The sequence below is a fragment of the Pempheris klunzingeri genome, chromosome 18, assembly GCF_042242105.1.
Source record: "Pempheris klunzingeri isolate RE-2024b chromosome 18, fPemKlu1.hap1, whole genome shotgun sequence".
Lineage (NCBI taxonomy): Eukaryota > Metazoa > Chordata > Actinopteri > Acropomatiformes > Pempheridae > Pempheris > Pempheris klunzingeri.
In genome coordinates, this window is record NC_092029.1 from 6,809,852 (window position 1) to 6,822,583 (window position 12,732).

Sequence of the window (12,732 nt, forward strand, 5' to 3'; positions counted from 1 at the left end):
CAACACATTTCAACACCTTAGTTTTGGTATTATCAATATATTTTAATAGTTTGAGTTCTTTTTTAACAAGTACCTGCTCAATTCAACAGCAGTAATTAATTTTGAGACTTGTTAGTCAATTGTTTTGATAGTACTACAATAATTTGGACACATTTCGGTAGGTGGTCAAAAGCAACTGAGATCTGATGCACAACCGATACTCATGCATACAAACTGTGTCATAATCTACATGATCAAAACATCAGTTACTGTATTGCAATACATTCAAGTGCTGTGTAATGATCAGGTTTTCTCATTTGGCTATGCAGTGCTCTTAAACGAAATTGATGTGCCATCTCATAAACTGGAGAGGGCAGAAGATTGGAAACCTGAGGGAGCAGGATGGCGGTCCTTGACCTTCATTCTGTCTTTTCTCATCTCACTCATTATTGAATGTGCTTGCAAATATTTCTTCAACGGTTCAGAGCTTCTCTCTGCCAGAGAATTTCACAGCCGCTGTATTAATTAGCAACTGGATGGTGATGAATTCATCCAGGCCTTGTCTTGAGTTGATTTATCTATCTGGACTTCACGCATGAGTGCACGTATCTCTCAAACCTTTTGCTGATTTAATTTATAGCATCAACATTGCCAATCGTGGCTTTTGCCTTGCATGAGTGATTGCAGGTTTGTTTGTTTGTTAGAAGTTCGGTGCGAGTATGAAGTGGGCCCTTCTTCAATTAAACAAGGGCCTCTCTGACAAAACATGGATCCCAGATAAATCCTCCCAGAACTTGGAGGAATTTTTCGATCTCTCATAATGCTGACATGACTGTATTGAGCTGCGAGACTCTGACACCATTCATCTTAGCGGCTTTTCTTTTAATTACTGCTCTCCCGTGGGAGCCAGCCGGGTAGTTAAACAGAGAAATCAGCATTACAGCAATTATTGGCTCACCAATGAAATGAATACAATCTTGTCATCTGTAATCATTGGGGGTGTCTATGCCTGGGAGAAAACAGCTTCTCCTGTCTGTTTCTCAGAGAGGGGAGGGAGGGTATAGTACATGGATGCAGAGGAGATCCTGGTCCTCCTCAGTGGACCAAGGTACCTATTCAGGGTACCACTCTGCCTCACATATTTCTTTTTGGTCCTCATTGTAAATTATGAAACGCAGCAGAATTCCTGTGAAAATAATTTTAACAGTCACAGGAATAACCTCCAGCACTGTATCCAAGAAACATGAAAACAATGTGCACACAGTGATTGTTGATATCTTTAAAGCTGCTGTAATCAATATTTTTTTTGTTAACATTACCACATGTGATGAAGCCACGGATAATTATGATGTAACTCTGCTGTTCTCTTCAGCTCTCTGCAGCGTTTTAGAGCTCATTGTTTTGGTTTTACTGCTCACAACAACCAGACCAATAGTTTGGTTCACTCTCACTGGTCTCATCAGCATAATTTCCGGACTCAGTAGGCTGCTGGTAAAATTGACTTTACAAATATTGAATGAGGAGGGAAACTCATTTTACACATTTCTCAGTCGACAAGGATACAATCAATGCGTAATTAATATTGTCTGGTTTCCAAAACATGCACAAAAATGGTCGGATTGCTTTTCTGAATTCAATGCAGCTAGTGGTTATCATTCATGCCAGTATGGCATGGAAATCTGTATCTCTGACTCTCTCTGTCTGTATATCTCTCCATAAATCTCTATCTTAGTTGTATTACGGGTGCAGGGTGAAGTAGTTACAAGCAGGAACTGTTTTGAAAACTCATTTTTAGTTGTTGAAGAACATCCACCATTTGAGAGAGCAGCTGCCAAAAGTGTGGCTGCTGAAAACTCTTGTGACGATATTGACAGAATCTTCTCTGTTTTTTGTTGTGACAACTCTAACAGACTTTATTAACATCATCAAGTGAATAATGTGTGCACACAAATTCAGATTACAGATTTAATCTCCTAGTCGTGTCTTTCTTTCCGCATGTAGGAATTCTTGGCTGATGTGTGTTCTTCCTCCACAGCTGCAGAGCGATCTGGACCAGGAGTACCAGGACAAATTTCGCCGGCTACCCGTGGAGATCCAAGAGTTTGTTCAGGACAGCAGCAAGGCCAAGCTTAGCGACGATGGTGTCCATGGGAACCTTGTTGCCTCCTCAACAACAGAGAGGCTCAACCACAAGGCATCGCAGTCAGAGGACGACACCGAGGAGGGCTCATCGGAACGAGTCTACGACACCCCCCTTTAGAGATTTAACCTCGGCGCTTTGCTTCACACTGGGACACTGATTGGTGGATGTGTTTGTGACCACAGATCTAGGATGAGACTGCCCCCAACTTTGGTCCTAATTTTAACCAATGGGAGGATTAGATCAAATCTGAGCCTGAATTGGTGAGTAAAGGTCCTCTCTGCGTAGAGTGCAGTCTTGTCTGGAAAACCATTTCATGTAAATAGTAACTTTTTGTGTATTTATATGTTACCTTTATGTTGTCGTCTCTTTCGGTACGGCCACAGGATGTGTTACAAAGCTACTATTTGCAGGAAATAACTTTACTTGAACTATTGCACAGAGAGAGTAGTTTCTTTTATTAATTTTTATTATCATGATATCGACAGTAGTGGTGGTCAGTGAGGTGTTTGGTGCCAAGGTTTTGAATTCACTTACAGTGGAAATTGTCAATTAAGTGCAGTCAACTTATACTGTAAAGAAGCCACTGCATATTTAGCCTTTAAAGCTTCCATCTTTATAAGATTTAGATTCACCCTTATATATTTGCAGTGAAGGCTCACTACATAACTATGTAACTCTTTTAGTTTGACCCAGAGGCACTGGTGGCTTGCTGGTTCTCTATTTTGTTCTCACAGAACTAAGCCTACGTGTTGCTGCTACTTTGTTTTAAAACCCATCATTTTATAACCTTAATTTGGTTTGTATGATAGTTGGCATGTTTATATTATGCAGTGTCATTCTTTTTTTGTTTGGCTAGTTTTTAACAATTATGTGTTGTTTGTGGGCAATTCTGCCAAGAGAGGAAGTGAAGGGAAAGTGTGTTGTACAGTATCTGCATGTATTTGAACAACTGTAAATGTCACAGTAGCTCTGTAGCAGAGATGTTTATTAAATGTAAATCTATTTTCTCTGAAACATTTAAACTAAACCTGCAAAACAGTGTGGACCCAGTGGCTTGACGCGTCATCGTGGCGCAAGCTAACGGGACTAAAACGAATACCAACACACCCTTTTTTCGTAGATCCAAAAGTAGCCGGCTCATCTTAACAAGTTGCACATTTTATTCTGCACCTTTGTCCCCTTTAACTAAAGCAGTCAAACCAGGATATCCCAACAGAAGTAGAGGCTCCTGCTTTAGTTTTATAGAGGTGTCTTTCCTCTTAACTGGTTCATTGTGTACCTACAGGGGAATGTGTGTGCACTCTTCTCCAGTACACAGAGCAGATGTCCCCAGACCTCATGAAATATGTGGCCTGCTGGCATTATTCTCACCCAAAATTGGTAGCTGTAGCCAAAAGTGGGGAAATAGTTCAGTTATGTTTAAACAGACCCAAAACGCTCAGTTTATATCTGACAAACACCGGCGTTGACATGATCTAATGAATAACTGGACTATTTCCTCTTTAACTAAGAACTTGTTCCCATTCATTGATCATAAGGAAGTGTTTTTGACTTCCTAACCGGTGCCATTTAACTCACGGGTCATTTGATATCACGTCATACTTCAGCTGAAAAAAACTTAGTTGAAAGTGAAGGATTACCTGACATGTAAGTACAAACTTCTTTTTAAAAAGATGATATTGATGTGAGAGTCCTGTGCCTTTGAATAGGTTTGCCTTGTTTGATGTTGAATGTGCGAAATGCATCGTTTAAATTGCCATTCTATTATATTATATGAAGCTGTCTGATAATGAATAGACCGTGTGCACTTTTAAGTACAGTACCACTACTGAGTAATGCTTGTGATGAGCAGTATTTGACATGTGTCTCATAAGAAATGCGAGACATCCTTCTTTTTTGTCTTGAACCACTTTATTTAACAGTCCCCCCCCCCCTCCTACCCATCAACTTACGTGTATGCACTCTGGAAATGTAAATGTATGTATGACATAAAGGATAAAACATGAAGTTGATAAAAAAAAAATATATAGTGTAAAGGGAATTTGCCTGTAATTAAAATAAATGTGGCTATTATTGTACTTTGCTGGAGTGGAGTTGTGTGTCTTTTGATTTGTCATTGATCAGGCTTATTTTTACATCTTAAATTAATGTGTACAGAGTCCTGTGGGGGACTAGAGGGGGAAAAAAACAAATGTGGAAAAAAAATCAGTGTATGGCAAAAAAAAAAGATAAATAATTCTGTGTTCCCTTGCAAAACTTTTTATTGAGTTAAATGTATTTGCATATTGAAATTGTTTTCGGGGCAATTTTAATGCAGAAGTACACTGACTTGAACGAAAAGTTTTGCAAGGAAGCGCAAAGAGAACACAGAAGTATTTATCTTTGCTATTCAGCCGTCAATTTTTCTTTCCATTTGTGTGTTTTTTTCCAACCCTAAAGGAGCTCCATATATGTCTGTGTCTGTTATATACTGTATATATAATTATTGTCATTCATACATCACTGTCTTGTCTTTATTTTCTTAGATTTCCCATCACTCTATTGTATTTAATTATCAAACAGTTCCTCAGTAGATGTATGTTTTTTAATCCAGTCCATAATTGTGGGTTGTGTTTGCATTTTGTTTGCCTTGAAACTCGTCACTTGTCATTGCCTTGTCACGCTGTATTATTCTACTGGAAATAAGGCATTTCACTGTTAACCCGCAGTCTTTATGACATAGCAAAGACTGGATAATGATGGTGGAGCAGGAGAATAAGAGCACAATAGAGAAAATGATCAGATGGTGTAACGGCATTACAAGAAAGCAGGACACATGTGAAGTAATGATCCGGCTACAGAGAGTGTGTTTGGCAGCATGTGAGGGCATTTATGTGCTGCATGTATGTAGGTGAGTGTGTATGTATGGTACGTATGTTTCACTCAGGGGCAGGGGGAAGTGGGGGAAAGTCTTGATGACCTACTTCCTGTGATCTCCTAGGTAACAGTGTCCGTGAGATAGCATGAATTTGAGCGCTTCCATGGCTGAATTATTGCTCGCCATGTAAAGATTGAGAGGCACTGAAATCATCTGAAACTGTTTTAGTATTTAGTGGCACGTTTTAGGATGATAACACTCATCTGCTTTGTTACTGGTCACTATGTGCATAACATAGTGTGGACTTTTTCTGGCAGTGAGAATATGCAGTATTTTCATATGCATGTATAAGTTTGGGGGCATGTTTGTATTATGTATCCTGCACCTAAAAGCCTAAAAAGTCAAATGAATGGCTTCATTTTGACATAGATATCCACTCAAGTTTCTGTTGCATTTCACATTGAATAGCATCAAGAGTGTGAAGAGGAATATTATGGCATGCGCTGACTGAGTATGTGTGCTGCTATTGTTTTGCTTTGAGCATGGCCAGTGATAACACATTTTTAATCTCCGACACATTTTCAAACAAAGCTTGTTACTCTGTATGAGAGTAGGTGGCATGTGTCTGCTGTTTTTCTGCGTGAAAGCATACTATGTCTGAGTAGCCATGTGTACTCGTCCTCACAGCTTGCCTCCATGTGCTATGGAGTGTCATTTTTCAGTGTGTAGTGCATACTGTTTGTGTGCTGCTGCTGGTGTGTGTGTGTGTGTGTGTGTGTGTGTGTGTGTGTGTGTGTGTGTGTGTGTGTGTGTGTGTGTGTGTGTGTGTGTGTGTGTGTGTGTGTGTGTGTGTGTGTGTGTGTGTGTGTTTTCCAGACGACATAAACACTGTGTCCTTCTCAGTCTCAGCTCCTCAGCAGAATCCCAACAGGCAACAGGAGATAAGACAAGCCTGGTCGCCCATAACAACCACTGCGACCATTCAGAGGCCTCCATGCATACCGGCAACTAGGAAGTGAGCTAATTAACCCCGAGATCAGGACGGAAGGAGGGAGGCTTTTTAATAAGATTCTCTGGGTTATATAAACAGTGACGCCCTTCCAAACTCCCAGGAATATTATCACCCTGCGTCTGTCCATCTGCCACGGCTATGAGGAGGAGGAGGAGGTGTCCTGTAACTGGGCTTTAATGAGGCACACCAGGACAGCAGAAGAAGAGAGGACCACAGGGTGCTGCTTGAAAGGTACACTAAACAGACACACACATACACAGATAGACGCATGAAGACATTAACAGACGCGCTGTGGTGCAACTTGAGAGGATCCTCAGTGACTACTTTCAGTCCTTCACCTTCAATCTAATCCCAGACCTATCCTTTTTGCCATAAATGTCCCAAATTAAATCCAGTCTTAATCCTAAACCCAAGACATAACCGTTAAAGTAATACTAACATAAAACCTCACCTTAATCTATTCTGAATCCAGTTCTGATTGTAATTCTAACATTATCCGTAAAACCTAAAGCCTAAATTGTCCTCTTTAGAGGGATGAGGAAAAGCACACTGCCCTTGCTTTCAAGGACTGTCCTCACCGTCCTTTCGCCACAGCTCTTTTAGACAATTCTTCACAAACACAGAAATGCAAGAACACACACTGTTTCAGAGGGATTTTCCCTCTAATCTTACAGCAGGTTTAGTTTATTTTTGTCCTCTGTGGCACAGGAATTAGGAAGCAATAACTTCATCATGCAGTGGTTTACCTTTAAAGGGGTACTCCGCTGATTTTACAAATTCACATCAAGTGACTCGTCATTGTGGATACTACTTAGCCTGTGTCTAATAATAAAAATAGTTGTATAATATCTTCTGTGTCTCTGGAGGACCTTTTTAATAACCCTAATGATGTCATCAGGGTCATTTAGGCTTAGACTATAAACTGGGACTGTTGAGTTAGATTAACTAGAGCTTTGACAGCAGAGAGGATGTTATCAAACACACTATTGAGTTGCATTATGGGAATTGTAGGATCCAGTGTTTTCAAGCTTATAATAGAGACTAAAAGTCAGGACATCTCTGCCGCTGCTGCATCTCTTTTTTCCATTCTTTTGAAATCTATCTCACACAACTTTATAGACTGGCAATACTAAATAGCTGGAATAGCAAGAAAGAAAAACACTTAACCATTTTCCACAGGAGTTACAGTGCAGAACATCTCCACATTATGAGAACTTGTCCCAAATCCTGTTTTGTTGGCCAAATACCCATGGATCATTGCTGTCTTACGAGATCCAAACATCTCCCATCATTTCTTCTTTCTAATGATGGACAGTTGACTTTATGAACAAAAATAATTTATTTTAACCTTGAGTTTTTATGTGCTTACACATATTTTACTGGTGTCCCCTGGACCATGCCCACCACCAAATCCTTTGTCTCTATTTATGTTTTATTCTCATCCCTTACAGTGAGAGAGTGCATTTCATTGAACTACACCTCATACACCTTGGTCTGTACTATAGCCCCCGAAGGCCACTACTATCCATTTTATCACAGCTAAAGTTCAATGGCAATGGAAAATGGGTAAAATTGATGACAGAACATGACAGAAAAGCAGCTTAATCTAATACAGGTTATGAATGAATGCCATACAGAGTTATGTCTGTGTCTCTATTATTCAAAGAAAACCTCTGGTGCGTCACTGCAATATTACATGACCTGATGCTATAGGTAAAATGAAGTGCACTGAAGTCACACCTGAGTCAGACGCACAGTAGCCCGTATAGGACAGACAGCAGCTTCACAGTGGCTCTACAGAGGGAGGAGGGTGAGGGTGAGGGTGAGGGTGGGGGGGAGGCGGTGTTTGGTCTTTACCAGCGCATGGCGGCTACAGTAGTCAGCTGTTAGGAAAGCAGGGAGGAGCTGGATGTGGTTCTGCTGGATGACTCACTCTGTCAACCCTGGGCGCACTCATTCACACACACACACACACACACACACACGCACACACACACTTACACACGCACGCACAGGCACGTTTGGTGGGAGGGGGCGCAAAGAGGGGCTCCTAATCAAAGCGGATCAGGGCCGCTCAGTCTCCACTGGAGGGCGAGTGGTACAAGAGCAGCGGGACACTCAGACAGAGCAGACAGGCGGAGGGAGACGGGATAGAGCAGCGGCAGCGGCTGGAGGACACACAGGCAGACAGACAGGCAGGCAGGCAGGCAGACAGACAGACAGACAGAGAGGGAGAAAACCCCGAGCCGGACTCTGCAAAGCATCATTTCTGCCCGCCGTTGGATTAAACCCGTCCCGACCCGTCTCCAACACCGAAATCACGTAAGACACAAACACAAAGCTGTGTGTGTGTGTGTGAACCGTCTCTGTAGCCGCTAACGGGATGTTCAGACTTCACCGTTAAAACGCGGGCGGGTTCGTGTGTGTGTGTGTGTGTGTGTGTGTGTGTGTGTGTGTGTGTGTGTGTGTTGAATTTGATGTTATTTTCGGCTCTTTGGACGGATGCTGTCGAGGCAGGACGCTTCATTTAAACTCCATCACGCTAGCTTACACTCCAAATCCTGCTCGCATCATTCAGACATCACACATCCTCTCACTGTCTCTCTCTCACACACACACACACACTCACACACACACACTCACACACTCACTCACACACACGCAGCTGGAGACAGTAGCCGTTGCTAGCTAGCTAGCCAGGCGCATTATTAAAATGGACCGTTTAGCAATTTGATGTTGAATTTCCTCTCGCTTTGTTCGGCGCTGCGGCTCCTCTGCCGGGCAAATGCGAGACAGCAGAGAGCGGCAGCGGCTTGAAAACTTGAAGAAATGCCGGGGTTATTGATGTTTCCCAAGGCTGGGAGGCTAGCCAGTGGAGCTAGCTGTAGCGGGACAGATAAGGAGCCAGCCGGCCGATGACAGGCACAGTGCACAACTGCACAGTGGCCATAAAAGTCAACGGACACACCGACATAGCCTGGCTTTTTAATGTCCTCTCTTGACACAGATGTGTGCACATGGTGGTCTGCTGCACTGTGGTATTCACATCCTGCTGGCCCTCCAAAGGATCTTAATGTAATGTTGATTTAATCTGTTGAACTGGTGCATTTAAAGGCTGCTGCTGCTGCTGCCAGTAGTCGTGCAGGCAGCTAAGTGAATGTGGGAGCTGCAGCTGCCATGCATACATCCCAGACAGCAAGGTGTCATTGATTCACTGTCAGGGCAACCAGAAAGTAGTAGCCTCTTACAAAAATAATGATTATTCTGCGCCTGCCTTCAGTGTCAAATCAATATGTGAACGATCAGCAAGAAGTTAAATCAGAATCATGCGTTATTCTTCTATCTGTCAAAATGTGTGTTCATATTTTTCAGTCTACTTGCATCAAATGAATGACTATGAAAGTTAAATTGAATATTAGATTTCACTGATATTGATTCTAGGTTAAACCAATGTCAGCGCACTGTCTAAAAGTCCTCTTCCATTTTTATTTAAGGGAAGATATATTTATATTTGACAGAGTCAGACAGCAGTTGCTATTTTCAAAACCTGTTTTATCACACACACCCAGAAGGCAGAGAGTGCTATTTGTTTAGGCATAACCTGTGTGTAACTCTGCAGGCTTACATTATTTGCAGTGCAAATAGCCCATAATGTATAATTTTCCTCAAGGTTTTGCGTGTGAGCTTTCAGCGTTAATTGATGAATGTGTGCCTTCACAGACGCGTTGCATCGGCTGTTCCACCTGTTCACACCGACTTGCTCCGTCCACTTTAACATTATGAGCCGTAATTGAAGAGGAAGCCTACTTTCGTCCTACAGAATGCAGCGCAGTTTATTCTAAATGTTGTTTGGCTTCTATAATCTCATCAGGCTTTTGTTCAACAGACCGCAGAGGGTGTCATTGTCTATCATTGTAAAATTACAGAAGGTTTTCCCCCACCTCTCCTTCCAACATGTGTCCTCTGCTGCCCGTGAAAGATCACAACTATTATGTAAAGAAAAACAAATTCTGCTATGGCTTATTGACATTGCTGCATAAACATTTCACTGGTGATTACGGAGGCAAACATTACCCTCCCTCACACAAAAACAATCCCTTACCTGTGGCTTAAACCCCGACTGTGAAGCATTTTGATGAATAGAGGTGGACTAAGGAGCTTAAAGGCTAACTGAGGGTGTGCAGCTGTTTTATTATTTCCTATTTTTCGTACCAGATGACGTTGCAAGTGTTGTATCTGTGGTGCACTCAGCGTTGAGTGCCTTTGACAGCTTTATTTGGTTGTTTTCAGGAGGAACAGTGCTATCCTGCTCTTTGCTGAGTTGGTAGTAGGATGGCTGCATGATTAGGGCTTTAATGGTAATCCTTGTTAGGTTTTGCTAATACTGCACTAGTTTTAATAGTTTGAGGAACTAAACTAGCTGCACATTTTTTTGCGTCCTATGATTGCCTTTTCATTAGCATGCTGGAAAACAGCCATTATTACTTTCCAAATTTAATGTAATTTAGGTATCGCTGATATTCTATAATATTCTTTGGAGAATTAGTTAGATGAGATTTTGTGAGGGCAGTGTCCCACTTTCTAGCGTGTTCCTGGCTAATGTGGACGCCCATTTAGTTCTAAGAAATTAAATATTTTCCTCAAACTACCCAATTCCCATCTGACAAGTGTAAGCACATGCACAGTGGCCCTGCTTGCTGTTTTACTTTAAACGGGAGTGAAGTCACTTCAGTGTGTCCGGCTTGAAATGTATAACATGCAAGTGTGCCTGCTCTGTGAAGTGCAGGCGGTGGGAGTGCGATTTCATTTAGTCTTCAGAATTGGATAGTTTGAAGGTACATTGCAGTATTTGCAGCCAGACAGAATAACAGTATCTTTGCTCCGAGTCACAGGGAGGATGTCAACAAAACTAGATTTCAACTCTTGAATGAAAAGGCAGAATATAATCGAAAAGGAGGGAAGTGAAACAGCAACACACATGCCAGTCCTAGCATGTACTACAGATTCAGGGTTTACAAATATGTTGCAGCTGTATATTGGATTGTTTAGGCTATTCTTTGTTTGTATGTTTTAGGAGTGGCGCACTCGCCAGCATCATATTGAATTGCTAGAAGGTTAGAGTTTTATTCCAGTGGGACCAACGTTGGAATCCACCCCTCTGCCGTTGTACTGTACATCTCCATTGCTTGTTTTTCTTTTTTTCTCTTTGAAAGCTGGCGTGCTCCCTTGCTCGTTTCCACTCATTTATTTTGTGCTGCTTCTTCTTACAATTAGGACGGTCTGGTCCTGATTAGCTTGGCTGTCTCCAGCTCCATCCTTTTGTTTTGATGGGGCTATCAGGTTTTTAATCACAGCACAGTTTCTTCTCACAGCAGCCTTGACAAAGCTGTCAGTCATCCTCAAGGCCTCACAGAGAGATCTGTGAATGTGGAAGTTCAGACAGACAGCCAGATGGATTGATAGGCCAACAGACAGCCACCCTGGCACAGCGACTGACGGGCTTAGTGTTCTGTTAGTATGTTGAAAGCATGTCGAGCTGCAGCCCTCAACGAGTCTGCCCTTGTTGTTTAAAGGCTGACAAGCGAAGGCTGCTGTGATGCTGTTAGTCGATATTGAGATTTACTTTATGTTTTCCTTGGCAGGGGAGCAGTGGGATGTGGTATGTGCTCGCCTCTCTGTGTGGTTCGTCTCTGCTCCTGCCCTTCCTACTGTATAGCAGGATTTTAGACCTCAGCCAAATAAGTCCAGATTCAGGCCTCTGTGATTTATGAAATTCTCTCCCCTTCTTACCGTATGTCCTTTTTTGTCTCTGCAGGCCAAGACATGAGCTTCTCCCGCTGAACGTTGTTGATGCTGAACTGGTGAGTTTGGGGGTTATTCACTGCCAGTGGTGAAGTGGTGCAGCAATGCACATTTCTTTTTCTTGTGTTAGTTTTATTCAGGCTCGGTTAGGTTCTGTCTAACTACTGGCTAATACCATCTGGTTGCAATTGATGAAGAGGCTCTGTTCCTAGAATTTAGTTTAACACAGGCTACCTCTTCAATATTAGTTCCTACTATCCAGAGCACTCGGTTCATGATTGCATATTAATAGCTCAGTCTGCATTAAGTGAATTGATTCAAGTATATGCATAATGTGTATGAAACATATGGTCTCATCCTGCCCGCAGACGTACCTGACAAGTTATGTAATCTGGGTGTCTCTACGTGTAATCTAATGTGGCTCTGGATGCACAAAAAACAAGTGGAAAAATTAAAATCAACAACCATCAAGAAGGGGAGGAATGATAAGGATTTTCCTGCCATCCAATATGTAGCACAGATATCCATCAGACTCTTATTTTGCCTTTTTGCTAATGCGTCGTTGCGGTCTCACAAGAGAATACAGATGCCTCTGTGTTCAACGCTGCAAACGAGTTGCATTGAGAGCTGGAAACGACTGACATTTTATTGAATTTGCGCTGAACGATGAGAGCAAGAGGCCTAATTTTTCATTGTATCTTTCATATAAGACTGATGTGCAGCGTTTGCTGATCCACAGCCAGACATCACTCATTGATAAGCAGGTTGCGTGACTTGTGCTGCTGCTGTGCGCTCCCTCATGCCGAGCTAGAAACTGTAATGGGCGAGCGAGGTGATTGCTCTCTATAATATGTTCTATATTAATGATGTAATCTGTATTAATGATGTGATGCGTAGTATGAAGGCTGTCTGTTGGCACGGGCTGATTTATTAATGTTC

General features: G+C 42.1%; 2 protein-coding genes across 2 annotated transcripts in view; both read left to right on the top strand.

Moving 5' to 3' along the window:
- plcb1l (phospholipase C beta 1-like) overlaps positions 1-4,179 on the top strand; it is a 101,397-nt gene extending 97,218 nt beyond the window's left edge. The window contains exon 33 of the mRNA XM_070848842.1: positions 2,015-4,179. Coding sequence (XP_070704943.1) covers positions 2,015-2,239 — 225 coding nt within the window. The 3' untranslated portion in view covers positions 2,240-4,179. The remainder of the gene's footprint in view (positions 1-2,014) is intronic.
- A 4,008-nt stretch (positions 4,180-8,187) lies between these two features.
- The window catches only part of LOC139217519 (1-phosphatidylinositol 4,5-bisphosphate phosphodiesterase beta-4-like), a 62,661-nt gene continuing 58,116 nt past the window's right edge, over positions 8,188-12,732 (top strand). Inside the window, exons 1-2 of the mRNA XM_070848844.1 lie at positions 8,188-8,313; positions 11,807-11,852. The gene's annotated coding sequence lies outside the window, so the exon portion shown is untranslated. The remainder of the gene's footprint in view (positions 8,314-11,806; positions 11,853-12,732) is intronic.